The sequence below is a fragment of the Peromyscus maniculatus genome, chromosome 8 (genome assembly GCF_049852395.1).
Source record: "Peromyscus maniculatus bairdii isolate BWxNUB_F1_BW_parent chromosome 8, HU_Pman_BW_mat_3.1, whole genome shotgun sequence".
NCBI classification, from domain to species: domain Eukaryota; kingdom Metazoa; phylum Chordata; class Mammalia; order Rodentia; family Cricetidae; genus Peromyscus; species Peromyscus maniculatus.
The window spans coordinates 42,190,016-42,208,474 of NC_134859.1; the positions used below are offsets into that span (position 1 = coordinate 42,190,016).

At 49.0% G+C, this 18,459-nt stretch overlaps 1 protein-coding gene across 8 annotated transcripts in view; it reads right to left on the minus strand.

Annotated features, from left to right (window-relative positions):
• Nucleotides 1–305: 305 nt before the first annotated feature.
• The window catches only part of Gemin5 (gem nuclear organelle associated protein 5), a 50,392-nt gene continuing 32,238 nt past the window's right edge, over nucleotides 306–18,459 (minus strand). For 5 of the 8 annotated variants that reach the window (XM_076542387.1, XM_076542388.1, XM_006984905.4 and 2 more), the window contains exons 19-28: nucleotides 17,801–17,896; nucleotides 16,775–16,912; nucleotides 14,861–15,008; nucleotides 11,272–11,391; nucleotides 10,690–10,900; nucleotides 9,014–9,268; nucleotides 6,592–6,754; nucleotides 4,997–5,489; nucleotides 2,259–2,352; nucleotides 306–1,686 (exon numbers count right to left, since the gene is read on the minus strand). In XM_076542387.1, coding sequence (XP_076398502.1) covers nucleotides 1,519–1,686; nucleotides 2,259–2,352; nucleotides 4,997–5,489; nucleotides 6,592–6,754; nucleotides 9,014–9,268; nucleotides 10,690–10,900; nucleotides 11,272–11,391; nucleotides 14,861–15,008; nucleotides 16,775–16,912; nucleotides 17,801–17,896 — 1,886 coding nt within the window. In that variant the 3' untranslated portion in view covers nucleotides 306–1,518. Of the gene's footprint in view, nucleotides 1,687–2,258; nucleotides 2,356–4,996; nucleotides 5,490–6,591; nucleotides 6,755–9,013; nucleotides 9,269–10,689; nucleotides 10,901–11,271; nucleotides 11,392–14,860; nucleotides 15,009–16,774; nucleotides 16,913–17,800; nucleotides 17,897–18,459 lie in introns of all 8 variants that reach the window. The other 3 variants (XM_076542385.1, XM_006984904.4, XM_016003493.3) reach the window with 1 other exon arrangement.

An 18,459-nucleotide genomic window follows, 5' to 3' on the forward strand; every position in this document is an offset into this window, starting at 1 on the left:
TGACTGTGGAGGCCAGAAGAGGGTGTTGGATCCCCTGGAACAGAAGTTATAGATGTTTGTAAGCCACCATGTGGGGCTGAAATTGAACCCAGGTCCTGTGGAAAAGCAGCCAGTGCTCTTAAGCCATCACTGTAGCCCACTGGATTATCATTACTATTTTTGAGACAAGGTCTTGCTTCATAGCCCAGGCTAGTCTTGAATTCAAATTCATCCTGCCTCTGTTTTTTCCCAGTAGTAGGTGGCATGCACAGTGTGCAGGGTTGCTCCCAACAAGCACTGGTTTCAGCAAATCACAAAGGTGAGTCTGTAGTTTACCAGCTGCTCTTTATTCAAGTGGAGGGAACCAACTTTTCCCATTCTGTAGATGAAGTTGCTTGGCATTATCCAGTCCTCTATGTAGTCAAGCCCACTCATATTTGTCAAGACTCCTGCCTTTAAGACCAATGCATCTTCCTAGAGTTCACACAATGGTACAGTAGTTCCCTTTTTTGGGTTTAGCATTTAGATTCCAAAGCTAGGCACACACAAATACCTCAAGATGCACGTCCCATTGAGTTCCAGGGGGGAATATATCTTGCTGCCCACAGATGAAGCCTTCACATTGGACCTCAAGAGAGGCAAGAAGAAGGTCTGCTTGGCCCACCCAACCTGAGCATGTCTGCTTTTTCTGTTCTAGAAACCAGTGACAGTGGAGGCATCATCAGCCTCTGAGCTGTCTGGCTGTGTGGTAACTAGCAGCAGGCCCAGGGCTGGGGAATAAATAGTGCTGCGGGTTCCAGGGTGTCCAGTGAAGCCTAATGACCCGGGAGGCACATGTAAAAGGAGGAAATAAATGCACTGTTCTCCAGGCTGGGTTTTAGTCGATCCTCAACCAAAGGGTTTTATGACCCCAAAGGATTAAAGAACCACTAGGAGTGATTTTTCCTGAGCTGCCTGACCACCATCAGTCACGCTACACAGCCTGGAGGACATCATCAGCTCTGTTCTCAGATAGCCTTAGCCATCTGTCCACAGAAGCAACTCCATACAAATAAAATCACTGTTGACCTGGTGTTCCCAGTCAACACGGTGGGAGAGGCTAATTCCTTGACTCTTTGAGAGGTGGGAAGCCCAGCTAACAAAATAATTAAGAAGCCCCGACCCAACAGTGAGAAGCGTGTCAAGTGCCCCTCCCACAGAATGAGACACTTCCGATGGTGGGGATTTATAAAGGCAGCTGCACCTAGGACAGACAGACTTGGGGTGAAGAAGGCTTCTCTTTGGGGAAACCACGTAAGGCTTGAGACAACAGTCTTGGCGAGGGCTAGTTCTGAGTGACCCTGCTGGCTTTTGGCTCCATTACAGGAAACCACTTGGGGGGCACCAGGCAGGCTCCATTGTGAGTGGATCAAGCTTCACCCTCAGCTGTCAGTTGGACCACAGCATCTTTCCATTGGAGACGGGCTGGAGGCCTGGTGAGCTGTGACTGAGAAGAAAGTTGTCACAGTAGTGTGGCACAGCTTTACAGCCTCTGCAAGTTCATGTGCGCAGGGTCTGGCAGTGTCTTCTGTAAGTTCTACTGTGGCCGTACTTCTGAAGGAGCTTCTGGGCCTGTTGCTGCATCTCGGGGTTCACGGCGCCAGGACACTGGGACCCGATGTGAAGCAAGACCAGGCAGCACTCCAGCACATCTGGAAAGGGCCAGGCCTAAAACAACAGGACAAGGCAGTGTCTGCAAGGGCGTGCAGAGGACAGATGGATGAAACTGGTGTGTCTGCTGGCATGTCCTCGTGGGTGAGTCTCCTAGTGTCCCCACATCAACTCACAGCTGCTCCTAGTACCAGTCACAGCCCAACACACTGCTCCTCCGTGAGTGCTAGCACCTGCTACCATCTCCCATCTGACTTGGTTTCCCTCTCAACCATAACTAACTCTTGTTCGGTTTTCCCTAAGACCGAGCAGGAAACCTGTGGTGTGGTCAGTCCTGCCACTGTCACAAATTACTGCAGCTAGGCAGAGACAACCGCATCCCAAGTGCTTTCTTCCTTTTTTTTTTTTTTTTTTTTTTTGGTCTGTATACCACTAGCTGTCCTGGAACTCACTCTGTAGACCAGGCAGCCCTAAAACCCAGAGATCCGCCCGCCCCTGCCTCCTGAGTGCTGGGATTAACGGCGTGCGCCACCGCCCAACTCTTGTATCCTAAAACTTTAAGCACACACAATGACAGTGGATGTAGATGACCTCAGGGGTTGGTGTGAAGCATTTCCAAACACCCTTACCTTTACACTCTCCGGAAACTCAGCTATTCTCTCATTGGCCTCCGTGAGCCTTCGGGTTAATTCAGGGAGAGAGACTGGTGCATTCCCTTCTTCTCTGCTAGCAAGAGTAACAATAAACTGAAGTCACATATGGTCACCTACCCCAAATGTTTCAGTGAAAGAAAACCTTTTGTTTATTGTACATACATGTGTGCGATCATAGCTGTACTTGCATGGTACAGTGTGTACATGTGGAGGTCAGAAGACGTTTGGGAGTTGATCCCCTCCTTCCATATGTAGGTTTCAGGAATGAAACTCGTATCATCAGGCTTGGTGGCAAATGCCTTTACCCACTAAACAACCTGCCAACCCCCACTGTTTGGATTGTGGTAAAAGAATAGTTAAAACCATTTCAACCACCTACAAACATACGTCCACTCCTCATGCTGTGCATCATCACTGCCATCCAGGACCACAGCTCTTTTTTTTTTGAGACAGTGTCTCACTGTGTGACCCTGGCTAGCCTGGAACTTGCTTTGTAAACCAGGCTGGTTTCTTGGTTCTGGAATTAAAGGCATTCACTCCCACACTTGCTCAGGACCAGAGCTCTTGTGAAACGGGAACTTGCCTTGCCTATCTCTGCTGGTTGGCAGCCCACACTTGCTGTCTCATGGAACCATTATGCCATCTACCTTGTAGCAAATGTAGTACAGGCCACCGTTTCCTTCTTTTTCAACACTGGAAACACAGAGTAGTATTTCACTGAATGAATATACCATGTCTGCTAATCTACCCACCTGTCCTTGGATACTGGGCTGCTTCCCATTTTCAATGCTATCATGCACAGTGCTGCAGATGCTTACACAAACAGCGGGATTTCAATTATTTAATCATCCCTGCATTAATTTATTTAGACAGATTTTGCTGTGTAGCCCAGACTGGCTAACGTGGGATCCTACGTGCTGGGATTAGAGGCATGCAGAACCACGCCAGGCTGCCCTGCTTTCAGTCCTCTTGACTGAGGAGTAGAACGGCTGGATCTCAGAGTGCAGCTCATTTTCTAATTCCCGAGAACTCCCATAGTGTTCTCACCTAGGTCAAAGATTAAAGCTGTGCTGCACCAATCTTGACAGCAGTCACAGCACACTGGGTATGAAACAGTATTTCATTGTAGCTTCATTTTATTATTTATTTATTTATTTATTTATTTATTTATTTATTTATTTATTTATTTATTTATTTATTTATTTATTTTTTACTTTTCAAAACAGGGTTTCTCTGTGTAGCTTTGCGCCTTTCCTGGATCTCACTCTGTAGTCCAGGCTGGCCTAGAACTCACAAAGATCCACCTGCCTCTGCCTCCCAAGTGCTGGGATTAAAGGTGTGCGCCACCACTGCCGGGCAGATTCATTTTATTTTTAAAGGCAGGGTTTCACATAGGCTGGCCTTGAACTAGACAATGTAACTGAGGATGACCTTGAACTCTTGATCCTCCTGCATCTTACCCCACCAGTGCTGGGATTATAGGCATGCGCCACCATGCCCATGATGCTGGTCATAGAATCCAGGGTTTCCTCTTGTTGGGGACAGACTCTCCTTACTCAGTCCTATACCTAGCCCTTCACTGTGTCATGGTTTGCGTGTCTCCAGGGATGAGTGACTGGTCATTTGTCACATCCTCCGTACTTTCTTGAAGCCAGCCACTAGTTATGCCTAAGTAACTTCAACTCAGAGATGGAGAAGGCAACAAACTGGGATGAGACGCACACCTATGAAGATGTGGTGTGCCACTTTTCTAATACCTACGACAGAAGATAGGGGCTTTAGAGGAAAGACGGCAGACAAGTGTGACAGGCCAGGGTCTCCAAGGAGTGGAAGGCAGCCAGGAACGGTGTCTTAAGGTCCTCAACAGGAATCTTGTGAGCCAAAGGTAAGAGCCCATCTCAGGGCTGTACAGCATTTTTTTTTTCTAAAAGCAAACCTGGCTGGGCACATCTATAATCCCAGCATTTGGAAGGCTGAGGTAGAAGGGCCACCACAGGGAAAGATCATGTCTTATACACAAATAAACAAACCTGAACTGCCTACAGCAGTGGCTGGGATTTCTAAGTTATAACAGACCATTTTCTAATTCCTATGGAGACAGTCCCACATTTCCTAGGTAGCCATACAGTCAATGTGACCTTGAACCACCTCTGAGTCTCCTGCCTCCAGCTCTGGAGTGTTGGGATTACAGGCATATAGTTTTTCATTTTTTCAGATTACTTATGTGTATGAATGTGTTTCTATGAGTGGGTATGCACATGAGTGCAGGCACCCATGAAAGTCAAAAGAGGGTGTTGGATCTTCTAGACCTAAGGTTAGAGGTAGTTGTGAGCCCCTGGGTAGGTGTTGGGAAAGGAACTTAGGTCTTCAAAAAAAGCGGGTGCCCTTAATTATAATGTCTCCCCAGCCCCACACTATTTTAAAGTTAATATAACCCCTGTAGATTTCTGAACTTACTGGTATTTCTTAGATTCTAGCCTGAGGAATGTAGTCAAGATGAAAGGTACTAGAAGCATACGCAGTAGCACACACCTGTAATGGCAGTCTGAGCGCTATTGTAGGGGTATATGGAGCACTGAGTGGCTTCAGAAGGGCTGGAATTAGCTGACTGACCTGGGTCTGCTGCTTCCCAACGGCCTAGTCAATGGCATCACACACTTACACTGCACAATTATAGGACAACAAGGCCACCATGGTTCCAGACCTGAACTTACCTTAGGCTCTGAGGTTGCGAAGCGGCCTGCTCTGCTTCCTGGCCAGGGTCATCTCTGTTGGGGCCGTTGGCCGTGGCCTTGCAGAGCTGACTCTTTTGGTGCTGGCGGATCATCTCTGCCAGTGTCTCTTGGACTTCAGCAACAGTCCTCTGGGAGCTCTGGAGGCTGGCGTGCCTTTCTGAGAAGAGCTCTCTGCAGGCACTAAGTAAACGCTCACTCTCTCCACTGAGCCTGAGGCCTGCGCCTGGAGGCTGACTCGACTGTGGCTGAGCAGCAGCCCCAGGCTCTGTGTCTTTATCACTGGCGCTGTCATCTGGCTCCCTCTGCTCCGCAGGGACTGTGCTTTCCACCCAGATGCTGGACTCAGGGCCAGGCCCACAGAGTGACCACCAGACTTCATACAGTTGCCCATAAATAAAAAAGGCCTCTAAGCTTTTGAAAGCTGCAGTGGCAAGAGAGAGGTCTCCCAGTTTGTCTCGTAGGTGGTCACAGCCTAGAAGAAAAGGATCCTGGGATATGTTATACATTTCTCTATCTGTGAGAAACCTGGCTTCTCACCCATGTGTGGTCACCCCAGGAGAAGGGACAGCAATGTAACTCTTGGGATTACATCCTCTGCCCAAAGCCAATGGAACTCATCATTTCCTTTCCCACCTTGGGACAATGCAATCATTGCCACAGGTGACATCACTCACAGCATGACAGAAAACTATTGTTTCATTAAGAGCTCCAGGGCCACACTAATGTGGTGGGGTAGGGTATGAAGCACACTGTGCTCTGAAAATTGAGATGAACTGTAGGGACTAATCACAGTCAATGCCTAGCCGGGTGTGGTGGCTCACGCCTTTAATCCCAGCACTCAGGAGGCAGAAGCAAGCGGATCTCTGTGAGTTCGAGGCCAGCCTGATCTACCAAGTGAGTTCCAGGACAGCCAGAGCTGTTTCACAAAGATGAAATGCCTAGCTTTCCTAATCTTTCCAGCTTGGAAACCCACATTTATTTATTTATTTATTTATTCACTATTTATTTATTCACTATTTATTTATTTATTTATTTATTTATTTTCAGTTTTTTGAGGCAGTGTTTCTGTATAGTCTTAGCTGTCCTGGAACTCACTCTGTAGACCAGGCTGGGCTTAAATTCAGAGATCCACCTGCCTTTGCCTCCTGAGTGCTGGGATGAAAGGCGTGTGCCACCACCGCTCTGCTGGAAAGTCACATTTCTTGACCACCGCCCCCCTTCTTGGGTGATGGTTCGACAGGGCCTATGTAGCCCAGGCAGGCTGTAAACTCACCACATAGCCAAGGTTACCCTGAACTGCTGCTCAGACCACCCCACCCCCATGTTGGGATGGCAGGTTTTCTTTCCCTCTCCAACTGGGCTTTAAGGAGAGAGCAGGCAGGTAAGACACCGGTGCGGGTGCTTTGGTTTGGTCTCTCTGTAACCTGTGCAGCTCAGAGTTTGTGGTGATCCTCCTGCCACAGCCGCATCCCCTTTTAATGACGCTGCCACTGCCAGTACAGTACCATCGGAGGTGGTTATACTGTGCTGTAACGGGAGGACCCAGGCAGCGATGTGTGTGCGGGGTCACTTACCGCCTGGGAGAAAGGCTGAGTAGATTTCCTGCATGAGGGTGAAGTTCCCTGAGGTGTAGCTCTGAAGCACAGCCTGCAGCAGGGCTGGCACGGCCTCCTCCCAGGAGGCCGCCTGTTGGCTCAGCATTGCCAGGGTCAGGTCATGGCAGACATGCAGCAGCAGCTGGAAAGAGGCCAGAGTCTCACTCACCTGCTAAAACCCTCCTCTGGCAGAGACTTGACAAGCCTGGTCCCACAGCTAGAAACTACCGGAAACCAGTCACACAGAACGGCTACTCTGGAAGGCCTTTACCTCCCACCCATCAATCCCCCTCTGCCTGGTGGTAAAGTCTGAGCATTCTGAGGAGATGCACTGACCACTGCGCTTAACAGTGAAGGCAGCTGGCATGCCCAGGGAGCTGAGGAAGGAGGGTCATGAGATCAAAGGCAGACTGGGTTATACAACATCCTGTCTTTAGACTGCAAACAAAAACAACTTACTTTGTTTCTGGATCTAAAAAGCTATAATTAGACAAACAAAATGGGGGGTGGAGGTATTATGCTTAATTGGCTGAGGGCCTGCTTAGCACGCACAAGGCCTTGGGTTCAGTCCTCAGGTTCACATAAACTTGGTGTGGTGACACACACCTGTAATCTTAGCACTGGAGAAGTGGAGGCAGGAGGACCAGGACTTCAGGGTCATCCTCTGCTATCTAAGAAGTTTGGGGCCAGACTCAAAACAAAACAAAAATAAGGAAATCAGCCGGGCGGTGGTGGCGCACGCCTTTAATCCCAGCACTTGGGAGGCAAAGCCAGGCAGATTTCTGTGAGCTTGTGGCCAGCCTGGGCTACAGAGTGAGTTCCAGGAAAAGGTGCAAAACTACACAGAGAAACCCTGTCTTGAAAAAAACGGAAGAAAAAAAAAAGAAGAGGAGGAGGAGGAGGAGGAGGAGAAGAAGAAGAAGAAGGAAATCAACAGAAATAACGTGAATAGTTGGTACCAATTCATTTTAGCATGGGGAGGTCTGAGGTACAATGTCAGCTGTCTTTCCCAATCACTCCATTTTATCTTTTTTTCTTCTTGAGACAAGGTTTCTCTGTGTAGCTCGACTGTCCTGGAACTCGCTTTGGAGACCAGGCTGGCCTCGAACTCACAGAGATCCACCTGCCTCTGCCTCCCGAGCGCTGGGATTAAAGGTGTGCACCACCATCACCTGGCCCCATTTTCTCTTTTGAGACAGGGTCTCTGACAGAACCTGAAGTTCACCAGCCGAGCTAGATCGTCTTGACAGCAAGTCCTTGGGGTCTACCTGCTTCTGCCTCCCTAATCCTGGGACATGGGTGTCAACTGCCGTGTTAGTGATTAAACCCAGGGCCTCACGAAAAGCAGTTCACCTACTTGACTGAACCGGCTCTCCAGCCCGTAGGTTACTAAGCAGCTTGAGGCATCTGACAAGCAGTTTACAGCCACCACCAGAGTGAAGGCACAGAACACCTTTGTCACACAAGGCCGTCTGACAGCACCTTCCCAGTCACCCTCCTCACGTCACTCTCAGAGCTCCTGGTTATGCCGCATGGCTTTTCTAGAATCCATGTAAACGGAGTCACAGTTTCAGTCTCGTGGGTCTTGGGACTCTCAGCCTGTTTCTGGGGCTCACTGATCTGTGCAGAGGTCTATTCTTCCCTTGTGTGGCTGTTTGTTTCGGGCTGTTGTGGGCTAAACATCTCCAAATATTTGTATGCAGGTCTTTGAGTGGCCTCCTGATTTCATCTCTTGTTGTGAACCACCCGGTCACTTGACTGGCTGGGCAGGAGTCTGCTATCTTTGTAAGAAACTGCAAACCCGCTTTCCATTTTGTATACCATTTGAGGAAGTCTCCTTCCTCAAAAGTAAAATCTTTTCATTTAAAAATTTAAAAAGCAGACAAACGGAGGCATATTCCCAAGATGAACACAGTAGTTACCGTCCGTCAGCTTGACCCCTCGGCATCAGCATGGGTAACCTGCAGGCGGGGACTCTCTCAGGTGAGTGGGGAGGGGGAAATAGCATCGGGGGAGGACAGGAGGACCTCAGCTTTGCTGTATGTAGTATTTTGCCTACATGTATGTCTGTGTATGATGTGTATGCCTGGTGCCCATGAAGGCCAGAAGAGGGTGCTGGATCCCCTGGAACTGGAATTACATACGTGTATGGGTGCTGATAACGCACACTGAACCTTCTCCAAGAGCAGCCAGTGCTCTTAGCCATGAGCCATCTCTCCAGCCCCAAACTTCCTTGTATTTTAAAATTAAACAAATGAGAGTCCCGAATGAATACACAGCTCAAGGCTTTCATCTGAGGGGTCTTCCCAAGGCCTGGACTGCCCTGTCTTTTTCAGATACCAACTGTTTTACTTATTTTCCGAGGGATGAAGCACACTGTCAGGCCTGGGCCGTGGCGCACCTGTTTGAAGGGGGTGTTACTTGTTGCAGACGGGTACTTGACATCCTGCAGCTTCCGCAAGGCGGCCCGACACTGCTCCGGGGTGTCCACACCGAAGGCGCTGCGCCACACACTGGCCACTCTCTGCACCAAGGTTCCTTCAGAGCCCGCGGCCCACGGGTGGTAAACGGAAGAGGGGCTTCTGACCTCTGGGGGCTGCTTTTCCTCCAAGTGCCGGCACAGAAGCTCAAGGAGGGAGAAGACCAGTCTCTGGCCCTGGGATCCAACAACACAGAGGTATGACACAGGCAAACGTAGATGACACGCACACCCGTTAGAGCCTGCCGCCCCACTGGGCGACGGTTATAACAAGGATCCTGACTGACACCCATAATCCCTACCGGGAGCCACACTAGGTCCACCCTTCAGCCCTGCAGCATCAGGCCCTCTCCTGCCGACAGCGCAGTGATGTTGGAACAGACAAGCGTGGCACTCAGGAGCTGGGCAGGCCGAGGCCGTGTCTAAGCAGGTCTGACAGGGAATCCACCAACAACAAAAGTAGCAAAAAAGCTCTAGAAAAATCTTTATTTGTTGGATTTCTCATTGCTACAAGATACCTGGCACACCCTGGGAAGTCCTCAGTTAAGCCTAGAGGACATCTGAAACCCAGTCAAAATGATCCCCCTCACCACAGTGTGGACCAAAAGGCTACAGCACTATTTTATTTTTTGCTTTGCTGAGGATGCTGCATCAGGGAGAAAATGAAGTGCTCAAGAACTACTTTTCTTAGCTGTCAATAAATGACTCTGCCCGGACTTGGTCATTTTATAACTAATGCACCCCGTGGCTCGATCTTCCAGTTCTGAGGAAGCTAACCACCTATGTATCTTCCTTGGGCTCTGAACACTCAGCTGGGCACTGCTTTTCAGCCTTATTCCTGTGCTAGGGAAAGAGGAGCTTAAACAGTCCAGAAATGTCAGAAATGTCAGAACCGGCAAGGCGGCTCACACCCGGAATGCCAACTCCAGGGAGACTGAGACAGCAGGATTTTGAGTTTGAGGCCGCCTGGGCCGCACAGTACATTCATGGTAAGCGTGGACTACAGACTGCACGTCAGTTCTCACGGGTCAGAAAACAACAGTGATGGCAGTGGGAGTCTGAGTATGGCCAAAGCTCCCAACTCGCCAAGACGAGCATGTCAGTGAAATTTGCTGTTTGCACAGCTTGTAGGGTTTGTCCCTCATTAACTGCCGTTATCACCTGAAGTGCTGGGAATGGAACCTGGGACCCGCCAGGGAAATGAGCTACCACTGAGTCATTTCTAGCCCACAGGAACAAAGTTTCCAGAAACCAGACATGCCTGCTACTTATCATGATCTTTCTGTCAGAGGCTAACCACTCTCCCCGGAGGGAGACAGTGCTAATCTAAGAACCCTGGGCACTGCCCAAGCGCTGGCATACCGGTGGCTGTTCAGATGGTTTGCACAAACTTGTAAGCAGTAGAAATCACTGAACAGGGGTGTATCTCTTACCCCAAACATAGTAATGAGCAAGTTGTAGTATTTCAGTGAGATAGGGTAGTCACCACGGCTTTTGGACATTTCCAAAGGACACTGACTCAACTGGAAATTTGTCTACTGGGGGTTAGTTTGACCCAGCCCCTCCACACCCCCCATCTCCAGGCTCCAGAGACTGACCTGCAAGCTTTCATGCAGCCCCAAGGCTTCCTGTGCGCCCACCCAGTTCTTCACCAGAAGCAGCTCTTGGGCACATCTGAGAGCCAGGGAAGCAGCCAGCTCACTTTCTCCTGCTATGGAAGCCAGCTCTGCAGCGGTCCTGAGCGAGGCTGCATCTCCTTTTCTGGCCAGGACTTTGGCTGCATCATAGGCGGAAGTGGCTCCTAAGTAGCTGTGGCAAGAGTGAAAGCCAGTCACCAGCTGTGCGGCCCTCGCACACCTCTTGGGTCTCTGTGGAGGCCGAGGTCGGGATGGCCACATGCTGCTGGGTTGTACACCGAGCTGAACCTCCACAGTGCTGACTGACCCACACAGAGGACCCACTCCCACATTCTGCTTATCTCATCAATGGAGACAGGTGTAACCTTCAAGTCTGCCCCTGAGATCGACTGACTGCCTGTGCCAAATCAGGTAACTGTGGAGCATGCGGCTGGGCTGAATCTTCCTTTCTTTTTACACTTCCGGTCGCTGTACCCATTTCTACACTGAGCTCTTCCATTCTGTCGTGCTCCAAGCACATACTAAATCAGCCTCTCTGCTTACCACTTGGCTGCGATTGCGTAGTGGCCATCTCTCTCCAGGATGGACCCCCAGCTGAGGTACAGGTCCTTCAGGACAGGGTCTTCAGGGCGCAGCCGAGCCTTGGCAACTGCAATAGCTTCTCTAAAGACAAAAGCAGGTACTTCAGTCAATCTGCAAAGGTTCCTCCATGGGAGGCTACCAATGAAAACAGTGAGTGCCCCGGGGAGGCAGCCAAATGATTAATTTCCCTAATTCCTTCCATCAGCATTTTCCACCTTCCCCATCACAAAATGGCAAGAATGCTTTGTTCCTGACATTATTCCAAACCATGTCAGTCATCTCTGGGGAAATCTGTACGAGTACACTAGAGGCTGACTAGCTGCCTTTACTTTCAATATTTGAGTGTGTGTGTGTGTGTGTGTGTGTGTGTGTGTGTGTGTGTGTGTGTGTGTGTGTGTGTGTAGGCCAGGTAACCTGCAGGAGGAGTTGGTTCTGTAAGGCTTTCCACTGCATGGGTTCTGGGTATCAAACCTGGGTCCATGGGTTGGGCAGTAAGAGGCCTTACTGAGCTACCTCATCTCTTTTAAGATTGGTTAGGCTGGTTGGTCAATGAGCTCCTGGGATCCTTCTATTCCCACCTGCTGACACCGGGGTCCCAGGCACAGGCGGCCATGCCCAGCTTTTCATTGGGTGCGTCTCCTGCTTGCAGGCAAACACTCTTACCCACCGTGCCCACACAGTCATTTCTCCAGCCCCAGCTAGCTGCTCTCTTCAAGAAAACTCACTTATTTTTACAAAGCACCGGCAGACTTAGTGGTGCTCGCCATTAGTCCCAGCACACAGAAGCAGCAGCCGCCAGATCTCTATGAATTTGAGGTTACCCTGTCCTACACAGTGAGTTCCAGAAGAGCTGGAGCTACAGTGAGACCCTGTCTCAAGACACAAATAAAACTAACAGATAAGCTATTTAGCTTCAAGTATTTTACAGATATTTTCTCAAAAATGGACAAAGTAAAGCATGTCGTCACTTTATGTTTCCAATGATAAAGTTTACACTTTCCTGAAAAATGGGATTTTCAGAAAAGTATACCTGCCACTGGGGACTCAGAGCATCCCAAAGTTGAAAACCGTTCCAGTGAAGGTGACCCGAGACTAAAGAGTGTGACTCTTGTGGGACTTCTAACAAAGCGACTCAGTATGTGTCACTTGGCAAACATCTCCCAAGTGCAGCTCAGCAGGAACTGCAGCCACTGCACAGCTGTAGGAGGAGGAAAATGCTCGAAAGAGCAACGCCTTTAATCCAGCACAGGGAGGAGAGGCTGGCAGATCTCTGTGAGTTCGAGGCCAGCCTGATCTGAGAAACGAGTTCCAGGACAGCCAGGACTGCACAGGAAACCCTATCTCGAAAGAACATAAATAAAAGAAAAAAGAAATACTTGGGGCTTTTACTTCTAGGCATAGTCCTTTAAAAGCAAAGGAGGAGAAAGGAGTTCACACACAGAGAGGTGGCCAGGGTGGATCCTGCTGGGTCTCTGGCCATGCTGGAAACTCTGAGAGGCTGAACAAAGAACAATCAGGGAGCTTGGAGCTGAATGATGCCCAGAGCTTGTTGTGACTTGCTCACTAAGCAAAGCCTGCGGCAGAGATATCAGAAGGTAGGAGGCCCTCACCAGTCCACAGTGTGGACTTCTCTGAATCTGCCCTCCTGAAGTAAGGGGAAGGCTTACAATCCCAGCATTCCAGAGGCTGACAACACGGCCACAGATGTGAGGCTAGCACCGTCAGACTTTGTTCCGTCTCCACAAAGATCAAGGTGAGCCACAACGAAGGAGGACAAGGTAAACAAAAGGCCAACCTCACCACAGTACATCATCACACTACTGAAAATCAGTGATAAATGGAAGACGGCCTGGACACAGAGAACTCCACTGTTCTAACGCAGCACAGATGAAAATACAGCCAGTGTGGAGAGCACACCTGTAACTGAAGTACCCGGAAAACTAAGGCAGGAGTTTCCAGGCCAGCCTGGGTTACATAACCAAAAAGTATCAACAACAATAGAAAGAAAATCTGCAGTATAGGATCCTTTTAGGTTCTTGTTCCTCAAGCTGCTACAACTACAGGTGTGCATCACCACAGCCACTGTTCCTGGTCCTCATTCCTCCCAGTGCTGGGTTGCAGGTGTGGACCACCACATCTGGAAGTAATCTAGAATTCTAAACTTGGAAAAGATCTCTTCAGATGAAGGTGAAATTATAGGCTTTTACACACAAAACAAGTTTTGGGAATTATCACCAGTAGAACATACTATTAAACAAACAAACAAACAAACAAAAAAACGGTCAAGGGCTGGAGAGATGGCTCAGTGATTAAGAGCACTGGCTGTTTTTTCCCAGAGGATCTGGTTTCAATTTCCAGCATCCACACAGTGGCTCACAAACCACCTGTAACTCCAGCTCCAGGGGACACAATGCCTTCTTCTGGCCTCTTTAAGCACAAGGCACACACACACGGTGCACAGACAAATATGTGGACAAAACATCCATACACATTAAAATGAGTAAATAAACAAATTTAAGAGGACGTAGCTAGAAGTCAGTACAGGAACCTGACAAAAATAGTCAATCCAAAACAAAAAAAGATACACTTGACAAACAAGAAAGAAACACCAAGGTGTGCAGATACAAGCCAAGGACAGCAAATGAATATTAAATGTCACTGATTCAAACATCCCACTTAATGGCAGACATGGTGAGACAGAGAACCAACGGTCTAGCTCATGCCGCCTAGAATGGTCCTCCGCCACTGTGGCTGACATACAGGGTTACACTGGAAAGAGACCTCACCAGTCACCCCGAACAGAATGGTGGACGGCCCTTCATCTAAACTGAGAACTGTGTTGGCTGGTTTTTATCAACTTGACACAAACCTAGACAAATCGGGGAAGAGAGGGTCTTAACTGAGAAATGCCTCCAGAAGACTGGCCTGAAGTAGGTCTGTGGGGTACTGTCTTGACTGATGACTGACATAGGACAGCCCAGCCCACTGCACGTGGTGCCACCCCTGGGCAGCTGGTCCCGGGCTATGTAAGAAAACAACATGGCTTCTGCCCCAGTTCCTCCCTCCCGGTTCCTGCCTTGAGTTCTGGCCCCGACTTCCCTCAGCAGTTACGACTACAGCTGGAAGCTGAAATCAACCCTTTCTTCCCCAAGTTGCTTTTGGTGATGGTGTTCACTACAGCAACAGAAACCCTAAGACAGGAATGTTGGATTTTTCCTTAAAAAAAAAAAAAAAAAAGTGGTATTGGTGGGGGAGCCCCAGAGAAACTGCTCAGCAGTTACGAGCACTCACTGCTCTCCTGTAGAAGACCCAAGTTTGGTTCCAACATGTTGGGTAGCTCAAAACCTCCTGTAATTTCAGCTCTAGGGGGATCCACTGTTCCTGGCCCCCATGGACAACTGTGATCATGTGCACATACCCACAACACACACATAAAGATAATCTTTAGGGAGTCATCAAGCCCCCAACTATGTTCTCTGTTCCCATTGCGTCATCAACAAGTTTAGATCACAGTACGTCAGATGCCGGCTGAGGCCCAAACTGCACAGACCTGTAGAAATGATTTGACTTGAGGAGTTCCACAGCTTCATACACTTTGTGGATGGACAGCAGGTAGGAGGCAGCCTTGACATACTGATCCTGGAAACACAGCTGCTTGGCAAAGGCTTCCACGGCCCACAGCCACACACTATAGCCAGCTTAAAGAAAAAAAGGGGGAGGAGGGTGCGTCAACGGAGGTACATTTGAGTTAAAACGCCGTTTTCATCACTCAGTAGGCAGAACGATCAGGCACACTTCAGATGCTACCATAGCCCTTCTGCCCCCCTCCCCTCCCCACACCCACACTCTGAAACAGGATTTGTTCCTCTGACTCGCTCTATCACGCAAAGACAAAGTTCAGGGAACACTTCTGGGTAAGAATAGACAGTGACAGCGAGACTGTGTGGTCATGTGTGCCTTCCGCTGAGGGTGCGGTCCAAAGAGAGCTTCCGACTGGGTTGATGAGACCCGCCACGCATTCTGATCTATGTGACCCACTTACATATCCACTTCACAGCCATAGAGATGTGTCAATCATGGCGCCTCTGCTCTAAGCTATTCATTCATTATTAGATTTTAATATATGGTTGCTTTTTTGCTGTTTCTTCTTTAGAGATAGGGTCTGACTACACAGCCCTGGCTAGCCTGGAACTCACAGAGATCCACCTGCCTCTGCCTCCCCTGAGCTGGGATTAGTATGCAACACCATGCCCTGCTGGCACCATCTGTTTTGTGACATCTCCAATAGAGACGGCCATGTTTGTGAGGGAGGAATGGTGGTCTTTTAAGGACATTTAGGGGGACCTTTTCTTCTTGCTTCTTCATTTCCTAATCACAGTGTACTTTATCTAATTCACCATTTCACCAAACTTTGACTTCTAGTAGCACTTATTAGAAAACTCTGCAAATCGACTAGGACATCTAGATTTTGCGTATGTTCCTTTCTGCACATCTGCATAAGGAAGGCATAGACAGACATCTTGCCATTTGGTTTCTTAGGGTCACCTTTAGCCATCTGGACTGTATTGTTCACAGTGTGCCCAGGCTCCTGTCAGCTGCTCCACTGAGAGCCACCTTGATTCTTCTATATTCTGGGGCTCGCTCATGTTAAGAGTGTACAAGGCTGCCTCAGTCTCTGGGTATTTGTAAGGGTTTCCACTCTGTGTACACGACTTCACAGGTCTCTTACTTATAGACATGTAGGTAGGCCCTTACAGTCTTTTGTTATGTCCATGAATATGAGTGTTCTATCATTAGAACGGTTGGGCCAAAGGCTTTAAGCATTTTCAAATCTATCACACAGTCCAACTGGCCTTCCAGATGTGCTTTGTCCATCAGTGGCTCATGTGCTAGAGGCATGGTCGAGCTGGGCCTGGGGGACAGTAATCCAAACACAGGGCAGCGGTCCTGGACAGCCTGACTACTGCTGACCTGTGGAGTCGACTAATTCCCAGGAGCTGTTAGACAAAGAGCAAGCTTGGCTGGGTCTGCCTCACCCGGGAAGCCAGCCTGTCCTGTCTTCCCTACATTCTGACCTGTGCTGGCCCTGCCACCACTGGGCAATGCTGGCTCTGACTCCCAAGCTCCAGAACTCTGAGCAGAATGAACCTGCTCCTTACAGAGCACAGGGCTGCAGCTACTCTGTCCTGACAAAACACAGTGGTGATGTGTCCCCAGCCTTTGCCACTGCTGCAGCGCCAGCTTCTGTAAAACCGTCTACTTGGGAGTGACTTTAAGCCCAAGGCAAGTGCTGCCACGTCATCTTTTCTCCTTTGTGCCCTGAACTGGTGAGTCCTCTGCCCTGCCGCCCGGCTGCTGGCTCTGCACCACCACACCAGTGCCCCAGCCACCACCACCACACCAGTGCTGGGCATCTTTAATGGCACGTTCTGGACGGCCACACACCTTTTCAGGAAGCACATACCTACTGGTGCCACGGCCACGAGGCTGTCAGTAAGCTCTCCTCGCTCTGCTGCCGCCTGGAGAACACCTTTCAGATCTCCTTTCCAGAGCATGAGCTGGTGAAAAAGCTCAGGGTGGCCACTTTCCAAGTGACCTTTTCCTGTTTAGAAGAGACAGTGTAGGAAAGCTGTTTTGACCTTTATAAAACAAGAGTCAAAGTGGAAGAGAATATATAGGCACCTACTAAAATGATTTTAAGATTTTTTTTTTAATTAAAAAAAATTTATTTTATGTTCATTGGTGTTTTGCCTGCATGTATGTCTGTGTCAGAAGCCCTGAAAGTGGAGTTACAGACAGTTATGAGCTGCCATGTGGGTGCTGGGAATTGAACCCAGGTCCTCTGGAAGAGCAGTCAGTGTCCTTAATCGCAGAGCCATCTCTCCAGTCCCGATTTTAAAACGTGAAATCTTTCCTTTCACTTTACTTCAGAGACAAGGTTTCTGTCCGCACTATGACACCTGCTCCGGCTCATCCTCTTGTCTGTTTCCATTTTGTAGCTGGGTTAGGACTGCAGTGTGAACTATGCGTGTTCTGAGGATTGAACTCAGGTCAGAACTGTACTTCTACCTGAGCCAGCCCTCTGCTCCCTGGCTTTTTTTTTATTTTTTTTTTTTAAAAGACAAAGTCTCCTCATAGCTCAGGCTGCCCTAGAACTCACTGGATGGACATACAGGGTGGCCTCAATCTTGTGATACTCCTGCTTTAGCCTCTAGAGTGCTGTGATTATAGATGTGAACCACAGACCAAACCCAACATGTATGCATGGGTCTGGAGCCCAGCTGACCACTGCCACCAGAGGCCTTCAAGTGCATTCCACCAGTTAGTGGCTGCTGTTTGGAGTCTGAGAACCACATAAAGGACATGTGGCAGTGGCCAAGATGGCAACACATTTGTAAGCAGAAAAGCTGCATGGAGTGGCAATGCATAGGCTGGCAGCCACCCAGAGTGAGGAGAGACAGGGCGATATAGACGACGGAGCAGGCCTCACCTTCTGTTTCCATCATCCTGTACAGAGTAGCCCTGTCTGTGAAGAGGCCCAAGTGGAACCGTTCCTCAAGGTCGGCAGACACATCTTCATTTAGCTCTGTGAATTGAAAAGGTCAACAGGGAAATGACAGCTACTGCTTTCTGTCCAGTCATTTTGGGATACATGCCCCAACACCTACTCCAGAGACAAAAAAACACACTCCAGGTCCTCACTGACTCTACCTCCTATTAGTTACAGACACAGTTTGGAATCTTTAAAACTCAGCTTGGGCAAAATCCAACGAGACAATACCATTTTGTAGTTTGTGCTAACTTGAGGGAAAAATATGGTAAGAGGATTCCAAATTCAACATGTCTTTTAAATTTACTGTTAAAAAATTAACCAAAATTAACCAGAATGGCCTAAGAATTCCTTAGGAGGAGGCATGGAGCTGAACAACTTTAATGCCAGCACTCAGGAGGCAGAGGCAGGAGGATCTCTGTGAGTTCGAGGCCAGCCTGGTCTACATAGCAAGATCCAGGACAGCCAGGACTCGAAAAACCAATCAACCAACCAAACCAAATCAAAACAAAAACAAGCAAAATTAAAAGTCAATGGTGCTTGTGTACGGCTCAGTGGTGGAGGACTTGCCTAGCAAGTGCCAGGCCCTGGCGTCCATC